This window comes from Frankliniella occidentalis, unplaced genomic scaffold, assembly GCF_000697945.3.
Source record: "Frankliniella occidentalis isolate FOCC.00 unplaced genomic scaffold, Focc_3.1 Scaffold69, whole genome shotgun sequence".
Classification (NCBI taxonomy): Eukaryota; Metazoa; Arthropoda; class Insecta; order Thysanoptera; family Thripidae; genus Frankliniella; species Frankliniella occidentalis.
This window is the reverse complement of record NW_026267199.1, coordinates 268,269-285,329: the sequence shown is the minus strand read 5'-3', so window position 1 is coordinate 285,329 and position 17,061 is coordinate 268,269. Positions and strand designations below refer to the sequence as shown.

The 17,061-nt window shown below is 38.2% G+C and overlaps 4 protein-coding genes across 16 annotated transcripts in view; 2 read left to right on the top strand and 2 right to left on the bottom strand.

Moving 5' to 3' along the window:
* Positions 1 to 2,741, bottom strand: part of LOC113203950 (cilia- and flagella-associated protein 298-A) — a 42,376-nt gene extending 39,635 nt beyond the window's left edge. The window contains exons 1-5 of one of the 2 annotated variants that reach the window (XM_026418911.2): positions 2,417 to 2,741; positions 2,118 to 2,326; positions 1,803 to 2,038; positions 1,551 to 1,721; positions 1,254 to 1,469 (exon numbers count right to left, since the gene is read on the bottom strand). In XM_026418911.2, coding sequence (XP_026274696.1) covers positions 1,254 to 1,469; positions 1,551 to 1,721; positions 1,803 to 2,038; positions 2,118 to 2,256 — 762 coding nt within the window. In that variant the 5' untranslated portion in view covers positions 2,257 to 2,326; positions 2,417 to 2,741. Of the gene's footprint in view, positions 1 to 603; positions 1,470 to 1,550; positions 1,722 to 1,802; positions 2,039 to 2,117; positions 2,327 to 2,416 lie in introns of those variants that run through there. The other variant, XM_026418909.2, reaches the window with a different exon arrangement.
* A 179-nt stretch (positions 2,742 to 2,920) lies between these two features.
* On the top strand, positions 2,921 to 5,672 carry LOC113203884 (ribosome biogenesis protein NSA2 homolog). 3 transcript variants are annotated; one of them, XM_026418811.2, is made up of 4 exons: positions 2,921 to 3,064; positions 3,907 to 4,177; positions 4,935 to 5,117; positions 5,198 to 5,672. In XM_026418811.2, exons 2-4 carry the CDS (start codon positions 3,962 to 3,964, stop codon positions 5,576 to 5,578), a joined length of 780 nt encoding a protein of 259 aa, XP_026274596.1. In that variant the 5' UTR covers positions 2,921 to 3,064; positions 3,907 to 3,961; the 3' UTR covers positions 5,579 to 5,672. The 3 variants fall into 3 exon arrangements, with proteins under 3 accessions (XP_026274596.1, XP_026274597.1, XP_026274598.1); XM_026418812.2 differs by having other exon boundaries at positions 3,053 to 3,130; XM_026418813.2 differs by lacking the exon at positions 2,921 to 3,064 and adding an exon at positions 3,389 to 3,769.
* LOC113203885 (ubiquitin-40S ribosomal protein S27a) lies at positions 2,967 to 6,443 on the top strand. Of its 2 annotated transcripts, none has more exons than XM_026418814.2 (4): positions 2,967 to 3,064; positions 5,802 to 5,919; positions 5,988 to 6,205; positions 6,278 to 6,443. In XM_026418814.2, the coding sequence occupies exons 2-4, from the start codon at positions 5,823 to 5,825 to the stop codon at positions 6,425 to 6,427; spliced, it is 465 nt and encodes a 154-aa protein (XP_026274599.1). In that variant the 5' UTR covers positions 2,967 to 3,064; positions 5,802 to 5,822; the 3' UTR covers positions 6,428 to 6,443. The 2 variants fall into 2 exon arrangements, with proteins under 2 accessions (XP_026274599.1, XP_026274600.1); XM_026418815.2 differs by having other exon boundaries at positions 3,012 to 3,130.
* A 175-nt stretch (positions 6,444 to 6,618) lies between these two features.
* On the bottom strand, positions 6,619 to 17,038 carry LOC113203883 (protein Aster-B). Of its 9 annotated transcripts, none has more exons than XM_026418803.2 (18): positions 16,671 to 17,037; positions 15,752 to 15,826; positions 14,489 to 14,641; positions 14,268 to 14,406; positions 13,697 to 13,891; positions 11,910 to 12,123; positions 11,713 to 11,816; positions 11,431 to 11,607; positions 11,144 to 11,287; positions 10,734 to 10,989; positions 10,487 to 10,648; positions 10,293 to 10,414; positions 10,003 to 10,195; positions 9,693 to 9,909; positions 9,164 to 9,226; positions 8,608 to 8,796; positions 8,400 to 8,523; positions 6,619 to 8,325 (listed from the first exon to the last, which is right to left on the bottom strand). In XM_026418803.2, exons 1-18 carry the CDS (start codon positions 16,712 to 16,714, stop codon positions 8,206 to 8,208), a joined length of 2,691 nt encoding a protein of 896 aa, XP_026274588.1. In that variant the 5' UTR covers positions 16,715 to 17,037; the 3' UTR covers positions 6,619 to 8,205. The 9 variants fall into 9 exon arrangements, with proteins under 9 accessions (XP_026274588.1, XP_026274595.1, XP_026274589.1 ...); XM_026418810.2 differs by lacking the exon at positions 15,752 to 15,826 and adding an exon at positions 15,200 to 15,302; XM_026418804.2 differs by having other exon boundaries at positions 8,620 to 8,796; positions 16,671 to 17,036.
* Between the last annotated feature and the right edge of the window lie 23 nt (positions 17,039 to 17,061).

The following is a 17,061-nucleotide window of genomic DNA, read 5'->3' as shown; positions in this document are numbered from 1 at the left end:
TCGCCGAAATGCAGAGCCCCATTGGACGTACACGCTACGCTCTTTACAGATGCGATCTTCTCTGATTTTCTTATTATAGTCAGTTCCAGTTCACGTGAAAGATGTAATCTCCTTGTGACATAGTTCCTAACAAGGCCATTCGACTACATTCACATAGTGTTTCTGTGGGGCAAAGGCGATTTGTAACGATGTTCCCGCAATGAACGTGCCCTAGCTGACACAGCTGACACAGCGATAGCGCCTACGACGCGCAGTGTCGGCCAGCCCGCAAAGCAGCTGTGTTAAGCCGGTGGCCCGCCCTGCGCCCTGCATTGGCTGTACTAGCTTTTTAACAATTCGGATGGACCAGGGGTCCGTAACTTAACATAACTGACATGATTTCTTGGTTACATATTTTATCATATTCGAAAATCAACAACATAATTTTGTCCTACAATTTGAGGTTCAACTTTGAAGCCTTCTGTTCTGACAGAAGATCAAGTCAGGTCAAAAAAATGGAAGTCAGCACTAGAAACAGTGTGCACTAAGACAACTTTTTCCCCAATATTGGAGTTCTGCCTCGGATGCCTCAAACCAGAAAAATGGTCACAAAATAATTGTAGATTTATGTAACATCAAAATACACAAAATATATTTCTTGTAGAAAAATTATTTTAAAAGCACCTACAAATACAATAGTGTTAATTATTTACAAAACAACAAATACAAATGTATGCTCTCTATGCATAGAAGTACAATTATTCAGCAAGATATTTTCTTAATTTGTGTAAAATAAGTATCAATGTAGGACCTGTCTGACAATCATCTACTGTAATGTGATGCAATAATTACCAACGGGTACCCCAAAGAAGAAGAAAAAAAAGGAAAAAAGAAATGTGTGTCCAGGGAAAAATCATGATACTTCCCTTGTTGCACACTCCAAAATATGTATAAAATATCACAGTATGCTCCTTATGATGTCACCGTCTACCTTATTTATGTATGTTAAAAATATTGTAGGGAGAATGACTTAGTGTGCTTGAAATGTTTGCTAATGCAGAATCACCCTGGGAAATTTTTAGTGATGAGCTGTCATTGGATTGATTTAATGCCCTATAGATAAAATCTGAAGTTTCGGTTTCATTATTTTCTTCTTCTAGAGGTACTTTTGGTATGGTGTTATGCGGCTCCACCTTAAACAGTGTCGGATCTACTGTGGGTGCACATGTACTATCTACAAGCTTCAAGGTACTTTCAGAGGATAGTTCCCCTACCTTCAATTCTTCCTGCTTGCGATAGGCATGTAGCATCCATTCTTTTTGCTGAGCTTCTGTCATCACAGGTTCACGTGAAGGAGCTCCCTGACCAATTTTCTGCAGTTTGACTACTGCTCGGGTCTTGTCATTACGACCCAAGTAGTCACAGATTTTCTTGGTGCGATTCATTTCCTTCCCAGAAAACCACAGACTTGCCATTGACGGCTCAATAACCTGAAAGTAATTAATAGTCTTTAAATACAAGTTAAATATGTAGGAGAAAAATTACACTTCCATCAAAAGAAAAACGTTCACCTCCAGCGAAGCTTGTGTACCAGATAAATCTTCAGTGTTTTCAAACTCCTCTTGAATAGCATCGTGAGGAGGTAGGCCCATGGGGTAGACAATAGTCACGGCGCCCCGAAGCAAATCAATAGCTTCCTTCACCATTTTTCTTGTGACAGGCACTCCAGCTTGAGCTTGTTTCTATGGGTGAACAGAAGAGAAACACTATAAAAACTCTAGTTTGTCAAGGGTAGGATAAAGATTTTCTTTCTAAGCTCCTACCTTTGACACTATAGCCTTTGCTTCCTCAACAGTTTTGCGAAGAATCAACTGCATCTTCTCATTTGGCTGTCGGCCATTGCGGCGGCCAATGTCATCCTTGTTGAAAGTCCACCCACCACTAGGTACACACTTATCTGCCCACTCATCAACCAGCTTCAGCTCAGTTACTTGCTCATCAGTGAGACCAATAATATTTGGTGGTAGCATTGGTCCATGAGTTGCCAGCTCTTCCATTTCTGAGAGATAGCAATGCATACAGGTTTATGGCCAACTCTTGACACATACTCTAATGAAAACAAATAAAAATTAACTCACCCATGCATATTCGACTGACTTTCAGCCGTCCGTTATAAATCACAGTGATCTCATTCAGAGCACTTTCAATCAGGGAATCAGTAGATACTTCATAGAGGAACTGGCTTTCATCTCCCTTCTTAACATGAAGCTGAACCATTATGGATTCAGAGTGTATCTGACACCAACGCCAAAGTTGAAGAAGTAGTTTTGTAAATGGAGTGATTAAACTGTCAACAAACAGAACAATAGACAATACCAAAAGTTTAGAAAAACTAGCAGTTATAGAAGGTTAGGATCCCTGTTCATTTGATTAGTACCTTATATTAAAAATGAATCGTTCAATAAAAGTTTAACTTTAGCAAGAAAGTTAAAAATATACGATAATTACACCGTGCTTCAATATTTTTTTCAAAAGCGCTTTTGTGATAATAACTTTTAAAGGCAAACAAGAAAAGCCGACACGAAGCAGACGACTTGAACTTCCCAAACTAAATGTTGTTAACGAAAAGAAAAAAAGTATTGCTTTTAAAAATGGTTATTGCGAGACTACTGTTTTACAATGAGGCGTTCCTCTAATTCTTATGACAAAAAATAAATAAAATATGTATTAAGTACTAGCAACGAGCATTTTTCATAAGTATTATGACAGCTTGTAGCAGACAAGCAGAAGGTGGTATTCCTGTTTGTTTATAGCCTCCAACCCAAAGGCGCTTAAAGCACTCCAAATTTTACAAGTTACTAAATAGACAATAAAACAGATTAAAACTCTGCAAAATTACTTTTCAAAAATGTAATTTTTTTTTAGGTTTTATTTTTATCTTCTGTTTTTCTGAATTTTGCCATGATTCTAAAAATGAACTTCCACCGGCACGAGTCACTTTGGGTTGGAGGGTGCGCCACAATCTTATACTTCTTCCGGTCCGCCATAGGCAGATCCTTCAACAGGCGTGATGATATTTGTCTAGGTGAGTTCTCGATTTGAACGGGCAAAAGTGATTTTCAAGTACCTAAAGTTTACGTTATGACTTAACGTAGGTATCTGGATTGTATTGTGTTAAGTGCCACAGCTCTGAAGTTGTTTTGATCCGCATTTATTTTGATTTGATGGGACCTTGTTAGCGACCACGTTGCATCGGTGCTTGGCGTTCAGGTTAAGTCGTGCCTTACAGTGTTTGGCAGTAAGTTTGGAATGTGTAACTGGTTTCTCTGAACATTCTCGAGAATTTCACTGTTCAGTAATTTTCAGTATTTTGAATGTGATACCGATTAGTCAATTATACATGATCTTTTATCATGGGTAGGGCTGTTCGTAAAGCCGGAAACGTGTGTTGGCCAGATGTCTACGCCGGTTCAAATTATTTTCGATTTTCTTGCATTCATGACACGAGGCATTCTGTTGGTTCATATTTGTCGTTTTTTCGTTCGGTTTACGTTGCAATGTCAATGTTGCGGCGGAGGGTTATGTGGTACTAGCGGCACCTGGTGTACAGGTTAAGTCCCTCAGTTGCTCTGGTGTCACAACATGACGACCTCGGGATGCTTAGATTGTCTTGACCTGGCCGATTATAAATCTGAAGTGAGACTTGTTCTGGTACTACTCATGACTCGTCACTTCGGGTTTGGGCAGTAACTGTTTGGCCCGCGGAAGCGAAGATACATGCTGCGCCTGGGTGAGTATGTGCGTCCCTTAGTTTATCTGATAGTACTGCCCAGATCTGGAGTGGGAGTCCTGGTTCCTGCTGGTACTGTTTCATTTCAGATTGGGCCTCAATTATCAGAGTTTTATTTAGTTATTGTTTGCTTGCAGGCTCAACATCCTAGACGATTAACAACAGACAAAGTCCTTCCACACCACCACCAGCATGCCACAGAACGAGTATATTGAGAGGCACCGAAAGTTGTATGGTCGCCGGCTCGATTATGAAGAGCGTAAGAGGAAGAGGGAAGCTCGTGAGCCTAAGAAGAGGGCAGAGCAGGCCCGCAAGCTACGAGGTATCAAGGCCAAGCTTTTCAACAAGGAGAGGCGCAATGAGAAGATTCAGATGAAGAAGAAAATTCAAGCACATGAAGAGAAAAAGGTATGCATCTCTTGTTTTGAACCGTACTTAGCCCAGTGATGATACTTAGTGATCAGAGCAGATCTTGCATTAGGGACACTCATTCGGAGTACTTGTTACTAAACATGTCCCGGGAAGGTCTGAGTAAGGGTCTGTTAACACTCTAGCAGGGTGTATTCCTCTTAAATGAGGGGTGGGGGACGAGAAATGTGGGATTTGTCTATGTCCTGGGATACCACTTGGTTGAGGCATGACATTTTCTCTTGGGAACTCCCATGGCCAGCTATTTAAGTTCAATGTGCAAGATATTTTACAACTCAATTCAGACTAGTCCTGCTCTGATCTATTATTACTGAGGGTCCATATCTGTTGAGCCATAACTCACTCTATGATGACTGTTAGCTACTTCAGGTCAGGGGGAAGCTTGCACCAGGGACTTCCATACGAAGTACTTGTTACTTTCTTAGTCCCGGGAAGGTCTGAGCCAGGGTCACTAAACACTCTAGCAGGGTGCCGTCTCTTAATGGGAGGTGGGAGACTAGGAATGTCATGGTGGTTACTTTTCTGGGAAGTCTCACGACTGAGATGTAACCATTGTGTTGGAAACTCCCATGACCGGCAGTTTGAGTTCAATGTGCAAGGCAAATTTTGTAACTCAATTCAGACTATTCTTTCTCTGACCTGTGCGGCTAAAATCTGAGAGTATAGACAATCATGCGTCTTCAATACCAGTGCATCTTTTGGGCTATATTTAATAATTTAATATCTTTGTTTGCAGACAAAGAAGACAGAAGAGCAGCCTACAGATGGAGCACTACCAGTGTACCTTTTGGATCGTGATGTCCAATCCCGGGCCAAGATTTTGTCGAACATGATCAAACAAAAGCGAAAGGAAAAGGCAGGAAAATGGGATGTTCCAATCCCTAAGGTTAAAGCACAAGCAGATTCAGAAGTGTTTAAGGTACAGTACTTGACTTAAAAGAATTTGTATTACTCATTCATAACGCTTCCGTATTCTAACTTCATTTCTTATACTTGCAGGTGCTTCGCTCTGGAAGAACAAAGCGTAAAGCTTGGAAGAGGATGGTCACCAAAGTCACTTTCGTTGGAGAAGGGTTTACTCGTAAACCTCCTAAATTTGAAAGATTTATTCGACCAATGGCACTTAGGTTCAACAAGGCCCACGTCACACACCCAGAGCTTAAAGCTACTTTCCATGTCCCAATTATTGGTGTTAAGAAGAATCCTAGTTCACCCATGTACACATCATTAGGTGTCATTACCAAGGGTACTGTTATTGAAGTTAATATTAGTGAATTGGGTCTTGTAACTCAGGCTGGTAAGGTGGTTTGGGGTAAATATGCCCAGGTCACGAATAACCCTGAAAATGATGGATGTATTAATGCTGTCTTAATTGTTTAATTTTAGTTCTGTTGAAGCTGGTGTAAGATTGACTGTACTGAATCTTAATTATAAGGAAGTGACTTGTCAGATTTCAATAAATGTTTTCAACCAATTTTTAATCTTTTTATAATTGTCTCTTTTGACTTACCTTATTTTTTCTACACTTCAGAGCTGTGGCACTTATCTTCTAGGCTAATTATGGTTTTAAACAACTGTGGTAATGTTTGATTTCTGCTTCTAGGTAACTACTTAGGACATCATCATGCAGATCTTCATCAAAAGTCAGGAGACCATCTCCCTTGATGTCCAACCGTTTGACTCGGTTGAGACCCTCAAAAGCCAGATCGCAGAGCGAGAAGGTAATATTCCTCATTTTTGCACATCAAAGTTGCTGTTGTGTATTGGTCTAATATTTTTGAAATTCTAGGCATTCCCGTTGACCAGCAGAGGTTGATCTTCGCTGGCAAACAGTTGGAAGATGGACAAACCCTTCTAGACTATGACATTCAGAAGGAATCGACTCTTCACCTTACCCTAAGACTTCTGGGAGGTGCCAAGAAGCGTAAGAAGAAGAACTACTCCACTCCCAAGAAGATCAAGCACAAGAAGAAGAAGGTCAAGCTTGCTGTCCTTAAGTATTACAAGGTATGTGTCTTCACAATAGCATTCAGGCGCTTGTGATTTTATTTTCCTCTTTTGACTGACTTTTTCGTTTAGGTTGACGAGAATGGAAAGATCCACCGCCTTCGTCGCGAGTGCCCCTCTGACCAGTGCGGCGCTGGTGTCTTCATGGCTGCCATGGAAGACAGACACTATTGTGGCAAGTGTGGTTACACTCTTGTCTTCAACAAACCAGAGGAGAAATAAACTTGTTAAAACTTAATTCCATTCCAGTTGTCCTATTACTTCCCCTGTCTATATTGCTACACGACAGACCTCACTGAAATTCTAAGATAACTGAATCTATAAAATTCAGATATGGCTTGGCTTGAACTTTTCACTTGGACATGGTTTGTGATCAACCATTCCTGTTTAGGTTTATGAATCAACGGCTCAAGTCACTTCCATTTGGCTTTTTATTGTTGCTCAAAATATATGAATATTACATTTAATTCAGCACCTAATTGTGGTACAGACTAGTATCAGTAAGTACGAAATACAGTACAAGAAACAAGCTTAGCAACTACATTGTACCACAGACAGTTATCACTTTTTATCAGCAGAGAACAATGTTTCACTTTACTAGCAGTTGAAATCACTACCTGTTTGTGCAGATTGTTGCGTTTTAATGTTGAGACATTAATGTGCGCATTTTTAAAAGATAAGCAGCCAGCTTGGTTAATTGAGTAGCATGCCATGATGATGGATTTAGTCTTGGTGTAGCTAGGCTGTAGCCGCCCAGTCGTTGGTTATGAGTAAACTGATGGGTCGGAGCTGGTTTCAGCCAATCAGGTTACTAAAAGCAAATCACAGGGTGGCTTCAGCTTCGCCGAGACTAAATCCATTTTGAGTGTTTGTTGCAACACTTCTTAAAACTTTGGATTTAAAAGTACTTTCAGTGTTACAAAGTGGTCCCAATATAGCATGTTACATCTGACTTGCTTTAATACAGCAGTAAACAGGGCCTGTATAAGAGCTTTATGCTGATGAGCTGAGGTTCTAGTAAATGTTGATATGAATTTCATGAAAAAGCAATTCTCCTCAATTTTATGAATGTACTTGCCTAACTTGGAACAACCAAGACCAAATTAATTGGCCTTACACAATGACAACAAATATTACTTACAAAATCAACAAAAACAACAGTTGTGTAACAAAGAATATTTTTGGTGTACAGCAAATATAAAAAGTTAAAGATTCAGACATTTAACACAACATAAAACAATCCTGCAAGTGGAATTACTCCACTAATAAATTCAAAGCAAATGGCAAACCCTGGTACGGTCTCCATGGGTTCCGTTCGTTTGGACACTAGTAACTGAAGAAAATCCTTCAGAACAATATTGATCAGAAAACAGTTCAACAATAAAATTATATTTGTACTAACATAAATCTTTACATAGATGCTGGTACGTGACACTAACAATTACAGTAACATGATTATGAGAGGTAGGAACTGATGATTTGATAAGCTAAGGTTGATCATCTGAGTTGAAGACAGTGAATCCTCCAAACCCACTTATTAAAAGAGAAACAGAGTAATGAAGAATTACAAAAGAAGTGCATGTGAGCTACTTTTATAGCACCAGAGCTTTTTCAGGTGGCAAGATATAACAAAAAAGGAAGACACAACTTCCCTTTCCTTTTTACTAACTTAAGTGATAGATGACTCAGCTCCGACTCGAGATAGCATTCCTGCCATCAGTACATAGATAAATTAAAATCCCAAACAGACATGTAAAAAGGAACAATGCCTAATACTTGAGGTTTAAACCAAAAAAATAATTGTAATATAGAGGTTGCAGCTTATCAAAAGATAAAGGCAAAGAGCAAAAAATGAGATTTAACACATGCCCTGAGTAGTCAATTGCCAGAAAGTAATTTGATTACAGTACAACTTACTCAGTATAAATGAAACTATCACATTTCTCCTCCATAGTACATAACGAGAAAAATTCTAAAGATATTTAACAAATTCTTTACGGCTATGAGTTGTCATATTGACTTTTGTCAACATTGTCTGTTAACTCTTTTATAGCAGGTGTAATTTTGTGTTTCACTCTTGGTTGTATACTCATTTGCAGCTCCTTCAGAGAGTCTTCAGTCTGAAAATGAAATTAGACACATTACATTTTTACAAAAATACACATTGCACTTTCAACATTAGAAGTTTTGTTACCTCTCTTAAAAGAATGACTGATGATTGCAAAACTTTCTGCCACTTTTGCATTTCTAAAGTGTGCAAAGACTCTTGCTGCCTCAGCAAACGCATCCATTCTTCTTGTGTTGTAGGAGGGTTTTTGCTAGACATAGAAGAATACAAGCTTATTTTTTTTAAATGTAGCTTTAAAATTTACAACTAAAAAATCTGTGTAGCAACAAGGTACCTTATTTTGTACCTTAATGACTGCAGATCTTCATTTAATCCTACAGGTATTGGGTCAATTGCAGACCACCTTTCCAAACAAATCAGCTTATAATACAAAGCTCCATTCAAGACTAGAAGTAATATTAGTATTCCAAGGATAACCACATTAACAGTTTCCACGCCATTTGTCACAGCAGGGATGACTTGCCTGAAATAAGAAATTAAACATAAAAAGAAGCACTATTACCTCCTGTACTCCAATACATTTGAAAGCAAGCCTGGTAGTGACTTGTGAGTGTGGGTTTCTTCCAGGTAGCATCTTTAACTACCTGGCTTACAAGGTTTTATCTAACCCTTCTCTACCACTACTCACAGGATTGCTTCCAAATGAGTTAAAGTATAGTCAAATAATATAAAAGGATAGCGATTGATAGATTGATATGAAAAGAGTAAGTGTGTTATCGCAGAGCTATTGCTCTCTTCATTCAAATATGTGGAATTCTAAAAGTACAATTTTGGTCTAAATCTCAAAATAATGGATGGAAACAAAGAAAAGCCTTTCAGGCAAAATTTACCTTGCACCAACACTGTCAAAAGAATTTTCCGCAGCTCCAACTGAGCCTCGAGGCAGAGAGCGCCTGTGAAAAATGTAGCCATGCATGCTGTCAGTCATAAAACCTTCATGCTCACAAACCATCAACATTTAACTTGTAAAAGATGTCTTGTAAAAGTGAAAATATGCAGAATAATTTTTTTTATAACAAAATATTGAACACTGTAATGAGCACCACAAGTTGAAGAAGAGGGCTTCCAAACTAGCACAAGCATTAAAGATACCAGTTTTAAGGTTTCACATTGATGTGGTTGCATTTATGAGATTATTACATTGAATACAGTTAAGAAGATCAACCACCCACCAATTACAAAGTAATTAAAGAAGGAAGCACAGAAACTGTTAAATAGGACAGAATGAGTTATTATTTTCAAATATCTTAGGTTGAGTATGGGAGGCTATGCTATACATGTTTCAAAGGTGGCAAAATTTGGTTGATTGCTAGATTATTCATTCTATATAAGCAAACATTTTGATGGGAATGTTCTCACCTCCCTGTAGATGACCTAGCCCTCGGAACCAGGACTTCATCATTATGTCGTGAAGAGGATAAACGCCGTGAGGAACTGCGAAGCCGTCTTCTTATTTTGGGTGCTACTTCAACATCTTCCGCAATTTCCTCATCAGCACAACACTCGGCTTGCAGTGCCTTTTCTAGAGCAGCATAAAATTCGTCTAAGCCTGCCCAAGTATGCTTTTCAATAAAACCTGAATAATGAAAGGTACAGTTGCAGTAAAATAGACAAAGACATTGTTACAAAAAGCAATCTTGAAATAAGGGGGGAAAAAGAACTCCCTTACTTTTGACAACGGTCCAAACTGATTTTTTATATTTAATATCACAATACACAGCAAAAGATGATTCAGTTTCACTGACTTTGTTGAGGCAATAATGTGTGATTATTGAAAAAGAATCAGCGTATGGAATTCCAGCATTCTGACAGTCAGACTCGATTGCGTACATTTTACCTGGTTTACTACATTTTAACATAGCCTGGAACATAGCATACAAGTATAGCCAGGTTTAAATTGTTTTCATACAAAACTCTTAACATTCTACACAACAGGTAGATAGATAATATTTCCATTACCTGAGTTTCAGTGACTTGAGATTGTCGCTTACCAACCACGGCCTGATTAATATTTACAGTAAGGCACACTGTTCGCAATCTTTCATTCTTTGCATTTTGGGCCCATGCGGATGGCTTGATATCTGTGAGAATAATTTAGTAATAAAGACAATGACATTTGCCATTGGAAGCACATTTAGTAGAACATTACTTACTACATGAGTTCCTTGCAACATGAAAATCTACAAAGAACTTTGAGTTTGTAAAGAATAGGGTGAATAATTGATCAACTGATACTGGAAGTACAACTTGTAGCATCTGTCGACCATCATGCTGAGATGTACATTGACCAGAACCACTGGAGAGGCCAATCAAATCTATCAAGAAAGAAGACCACTTTAACAATATTGCCCTAGTGTGTAAGAGCACGACCAAGTTATGTGAGAAGTTCTTATTTCATACCAGATACTTTATCAGCCTCAGATTCAGTAGTATCACTCATGTCTGTATCAAGTTGAGCCTCAGGGTTATTAGTACTTATCGAGTTAGGGGACGTCACTGATGAGGGTGATGATATGGAAGGCAAGGGCTGGGCAGTTTGAACAGCTGAATTCCCAGTAACCTCCATACTTGCCAATTCAGCAGACAAAACAGGAATTAAAGTCTGGGGTTTACTATCATCAACACGAAGAGAATCTTCCGGGGATGCTAGACCATCCTGAAACAGTTCATAAGAAATTAATTCCTGAACTTCTAAAATACAAAGTAAAAAAATGATCAGGAAACCAAGCATAGTATTTTTGATTTTCATGGCGGGATTAAGACAAAAGACTCTGTATGTAGTTCTTTTATTACAGCAAATGGACAATTACCTCAGAGAATGATTCCATTGAAAGTCGTGAGTTTCCTTCAACTATTGGCAGTGGCTCTATGTAGTCTTCATCCTCACTTGTGAGTCCTAGTTCTTGCCCATAGCAAGCGTGAACCCACTGCCACATCTCCTGCATTGACATTTGCTGGGTAGAGATAAGATTTGGGTTAAAGGCATCTTATCAGTACAACACCTGGGCCCGAGTGGAAGTCATTCAGGCCTCATAATATCTCATAATATGAGATTCCCATCCATAACAGGGATAATACTTAAAATTGTTTGCATTACCTGATCCATGAGAGCATTTTGCCACACTCGGAAAAGCATGAGATATGCTTTGTCTCTGGCTCCAAATGTAGTAAAGAAAAGATTTTCAGTTTCTGTACATACTAGGATAGCATTTGGAATAACAAGAGCAGTTTTCTCTTTGGTTATTGCAGTGACATCCTTCCAGCGAAGTGAAATCTGTTTTAACATTGAAGGATATTGTTAAAAGCATAGATAGATACACATATATATGAAATCGAAATAGGGTTAATGCAGTATATAAGCGTCATTTAATTTGATTACCAGTGTTTCCCAGCGAAAGATATTGGCGTAGAAACACAAATAATTTTGTGAAACATAAAGGCGGCCATGAATGAGGATTTCCTTGGCTACCGCACATGAGTAATCTTAAGATTGAAAAGACCAGTAAGATTAACATGTCTATCAATAAAAGTATTAAGGTAGATACATAGATAATATTAATTACTTGCTCCACATACCAACTATGAGTCTCTCTTCTGGAGGCACATCTTTAAATATTCTATTGAAATCTTTGCTCCTCGACTTGTAAGTGGGGTAGAGTATATTGTACCACGAAGACTTTTTCTTTGAGCGATCTGATCCTCTTGATTCTTTCCTTTCTTTAGCACTTTCATGACTTATGCTACGGCTTATGTCAGCTTGGCTTGAATCTGATCCTCGACTGACATTATCCTGAGAAATGAATAATTAAAAATTGAGATGAATCAGATCCTTTTATGTTGTAAACAACAGAGACAGATATAAAATACATTTGAGAAAACTGATGAGATTTCCAAAATAGAAATGCTTCCAAGGAAACAACTTAAAGAAAAGGCACTAGGGACTGTAAAAAGATAAATTTAAAGAAAAAGAAAAGCAAAATACACTTTAGAAGTAATGAATGCTTGATATAATTTGCAGAATATTACTGACAATTTACTATATTTTTAGGTAAATACTGTAGTACCATTTACTTCAGATACTTGTTCACTAGACTATCAACTGTACCCACTGCCAAGAAAGTAAAGCAATGTCAACTAACTATGACAAATGTTTTCAAAAATGCTAACACAATGCCACACAAATGTTGCTATGCTACATTAAATACAAAGGAAAATCAATGCCATACAGCAAACAGGTCCAACAACTGACATCTTCAAGTGAGGCTTCCCGCACAACAAATAAGAAGTTGTAAATGTTGCGGCGCAGCCTAAATGTGATAACACCGCAGGTAGATACAAAAATATATAACCAGTTGCAGTGACTGCAATAACGGTTGTGACTGAAAACAACTCAATTCAGAATCCAACTATTTATCAATACAGTACTGCTACTAAGAAAACTTGGGAAGAAATTTGGCCAAAAGTAAAAAAAAATGAATCTAGTTATTGTTCTTTTAATTACACAAAACAAAGAAGGTATTTAAGTTTTTGGCACATTGAGCTCAATGCCAATTTTTGATGCAAACATTCTACAATGAGGATGCTATTATTTAATAAGGAAATAACTACTGAGAAGAAAATATTAGCACTCGAAGACAAGTCACACTTTTCTAATTATAAATAACAGTATTGACACAATTATAGGAAAACAAACAACACCCCATTCCAGGAGAAGAATAAAATGAGTAAATAAATACCCCTTCCTCACTAAATTGATTACATTGCCCATTCAGCAGAAAAGCACTACATGAATTGTTTGATCTAGAATAAAACAAGACTAAGTATTTGTTAATTGAGTTACTGCAAACAGGGAATTACTTCCACTACAGGCTCTGTTACAAGCTACTAACCTGTTTTCCACATTTAGGCTTGAATAGAGCAAATAGAGTGTGCATGGCAAAAGAAACCAAGGCAGTTAGTCTATACTGTTATACCATGGCCAAAACAAATAGCACAAACCAAATTTAATTTAAAAGTTAAAAAGGAAAAAAAAAAGGGGGGAGGACCCTGAAAAAACATGTCTTGGGTATGTTTTAGTAAAGACACATTTCTGATCTAGCCCTGATTCAGTCTATTATTCTTTATTAAAGGAGCAACACATTTTCCTCAAGGTAGAAAAAAAAGGGGAAGTAAAATATCACCCCAACACCATTCCCACAACAACATACATAGCATATTGCATAGGTCACTAACTGCGTAAATATAATAGAGTTATCGTGGATTTTAACATTTGCAATTTGCAACAAGGATTTGTATCATTCAAATGCACGCTAGCTGGAAGTTAGTTTTATAAAGCCCGAACCCAAATTCCAATGGTGGCACACCTCAGTAGTATGGAAAGATGTATCACTTGTAGTAGAGCATGAACGGGATATCGACCAAGAGCTTTTTCCAGAACTAGATACTCCACTGCTGTGATTGCCTGATTTTCCACTAGCAGCTGAATTTGAGCTTGCTTGAGAGGATGAACCCAAAGACTTTCTTTCACTCTGATCAATGGATTTCTCACGTAAAAGAACCTGGATCAATAAGTTTCCAAAAGTTTAAGTTCTAAAATTAACAACCGTTTTTGACAGAGAAAAGAAAGAAGTTTCACTCTGCCATGTGTTGGCAGGTCCCACCCAACCAGACAGTGAAGTTTAGGGAAAATCCTCTCTCTGTCGTATTCAAAGGAGCATTCATGAGATGGGAATAAATTGCCCCAGAGCACCATTCAATATACATTGAACATAAAGGAGATCAACAACACAAGAAAAAAACAGTTGAAGTAAATATGAAACCAGAATTTATCAAGAGGTGATACTCATGGCACTCATTAAAATTACTCCCAGAAACAAAAGAAAATAATCATTCAATAAAAATAAAAATTCACCAATCGGTTGTCATGAGACTTACCAAGTCTATGTTGCTCACATCAAATCGGTCAGTTGCTGGACTTGATTCTTTTGTGTTTGATCCTGAGTCTGATTTCTGTTGATCCTTTTTGTGCTGACGGGGCGATGGTCGAGGGCTTGGCTGAGGACTTGGATTTGGGCTGGAAAAGACAAGAATATTGTTAAAAATATGTGAGGTGTATTGCTAAATTCAGGTAAACATGATGAAAAAATTATCCAAACCTAGATTCTCCAGTAATTTGACTCTGTTGCCCTTGCGTTATTGTTTGAGAAGATACATTAGGTAGAGTCATTGTGTTAAATGTAAGTGAAGAACCAATACTGCTTCCAATTACATCTTGTCCAGTCATTAAAAGATTTTCAACGGATTTCCGCCTGAATAAAAAAAATAAGAGTAGATAGCAATTACAATTCTTAAAATTAAATTAAGTAAAGTAAGGCACGGACGCAGAGGAAGAATTAAAACACATGAGCGTTGTTGTTCAAAACTAAAAAGATCTAATAGAAAGAAATACATGAATGCACAAAAGAAGGCCATAATTTAGAAGTATGCAAAGAAGCCCAAAATACAAAGAATAGGTAAAAACAAGCACTCAAGGAGAGGAAATTCTAAGACATGAATGTGATTATTTTAAGCATTTTTCAGGCACAGCAAATCAGGTTTCAGAATGTTCGCCTTGAGGAACATTAAATTATTTGGCTGTTGAAATCTGATATTGCTACTAAACCTCAGACATGCACGATAATTAAATGGTAAAATCTGATAACATGCTTTGCAAAAATTTGAAATGAAGACAGAAATAGGAATATGTAGGTTATTTTATCCAAATTGAAATCAAGCTGTTAGGGTTACTTAAGATAAAAATCTAATGCTGCTTGCTGCCAGAAGGTTAATCATTACTTCTAAAAAAAAATTAACAATATGAAAGGTACCTGATGAACCAATACTGGAACCAACTGATAAATTGATGTATTCAGATCCACAATGATTTCTCACAGACAAAAAACACTGACAAAGCAAGAACATGACATAATCCTGGAAGAAAGCAAAAATAGGCAGGTTGTCCAAACAGGCTGTGATAGACATTGAGAGTGGCGTGATAAGAAGTAGAACTTCTGTACAAGCGTGCTCTTCTACTATGACCAACACCATCCTCAAAGTATGACACCGACACTAGACAATACTAGAACAGGGTTCATTAAAACTTAAAACGTCATTGTAACAAATTTAAGGAACTGACGAGATCTGAAGGGAGGGAGTGGCTTCCATAGTTACTCCAGGTTTAACGCAAGCCTAGCAGCCCAGACTACAGACGTTTTATATACCCCGTAACACATGAAGCTGGTTGGTTTAAGTGCTCAAATGAATGTTAGGTTGACAGCCACATGTTCCCTCCACACCTTAGATAAAGAAATAATGATAATTCCACTAAAACAAGAATAAATCCAGGTACCACACTTAAGGTGCTTAGAGAATGAACCAACCTCTTTTTAATAAGCCATGATCTGGATTCTTTCACCCAATTGTTGATTTGGGAAGTTGATATTGATGCTCCAGAACTGGTCAAAATTGAGATAGTTAAAAAGATTCAAAAGAAATATTAATAAAAAGTGGCATCACTTTGAAAATTAAACTGAAAGATAAGGTAGAAAAATTTATCGAAGCAATGTCTAAAACTAAGATCACACAAAGCAGAACACATTTCACTCTAGGCCATAGGAATTGACAAAAGGGTGAGCATGTATTTTTTACCCCCATTGATTTTGCTGCACTTTAATGGTAATAATAAATTATGTTCTTTAATGAAAGAGTTAACACAAAAGAACTCCTGATTGGTTGAAGTCACTAGTATGCAAGAACTGCTTTATATGTAAGAGTTGCTTTAGACACAAAATTGATAAATGAACAAGTTCTTTAGAGGAATTTAGAAGACATATTTTGAAAGGTAAAAAAAATGTGTAGACATGAAGGAAATCGGTCATGTCGGGTATTGCGTGTTGCGATACCAGCCGCAATGAGCAGCAGAAGAAGATTCCTGATAATGTTATGACAACACTGTACACAAACCTATCTCCTTATTTAAAATGATACTAGAAATATGTTACTGGTAAAGCAAGTCTTCCAAGAAGTCTGAAATTAGCTCTTAAAGAACAGTGCGCTTGCTTCGTGTTATCTCACACAGATGTGGCCAGTCACCACAGCTACGCTTGCAGCACAACAGTCAAGTGGTTGACAAAACAAAAAAAATCTTTGAGAAAAACTTTTATTGGAGGCAGTAAGTCTCAGCATGGCGAGTGAGCGAGCGAGATACCAAAATCAGCTGGTTGACACCACCGCTGGGTGCGCCAGGCTACGCCAGACGGGTGCTAAACATGACAGGACTGACAGGCGTTGTTCCCTTACATGAACGCGGCGGCCGCCGAGCACTGCCGTTCCCCGTCAGTCATTGCGAGACTGAGGCGCCGGAGGCAGCAGATCAGATGACGAGCACTGACGGGTTGGGGGACGTTACTGGGCCCTCTTTGTTTATCAAATCATCATTGGCTAAACAAACTGCCTGGTCGATCGTCCCAGTTTCACACACGGAGCGTCGACCTGACCGACGACTAGCAGGCCACCCGGTGTCCGATAACAGGTCAATTGTTCATCTCAAAACTCATTTTTCCGCACAAATAACAGAAACTATGCCATCGATTTGATCTGACTCCACTCTTGGCCCGAGGAGGAGGAGAGGAGAAGTGGAGCTGAGGCTAGTCATACGGCAACAGTCACTTGTTCAGCGTGTGGTTTTTAT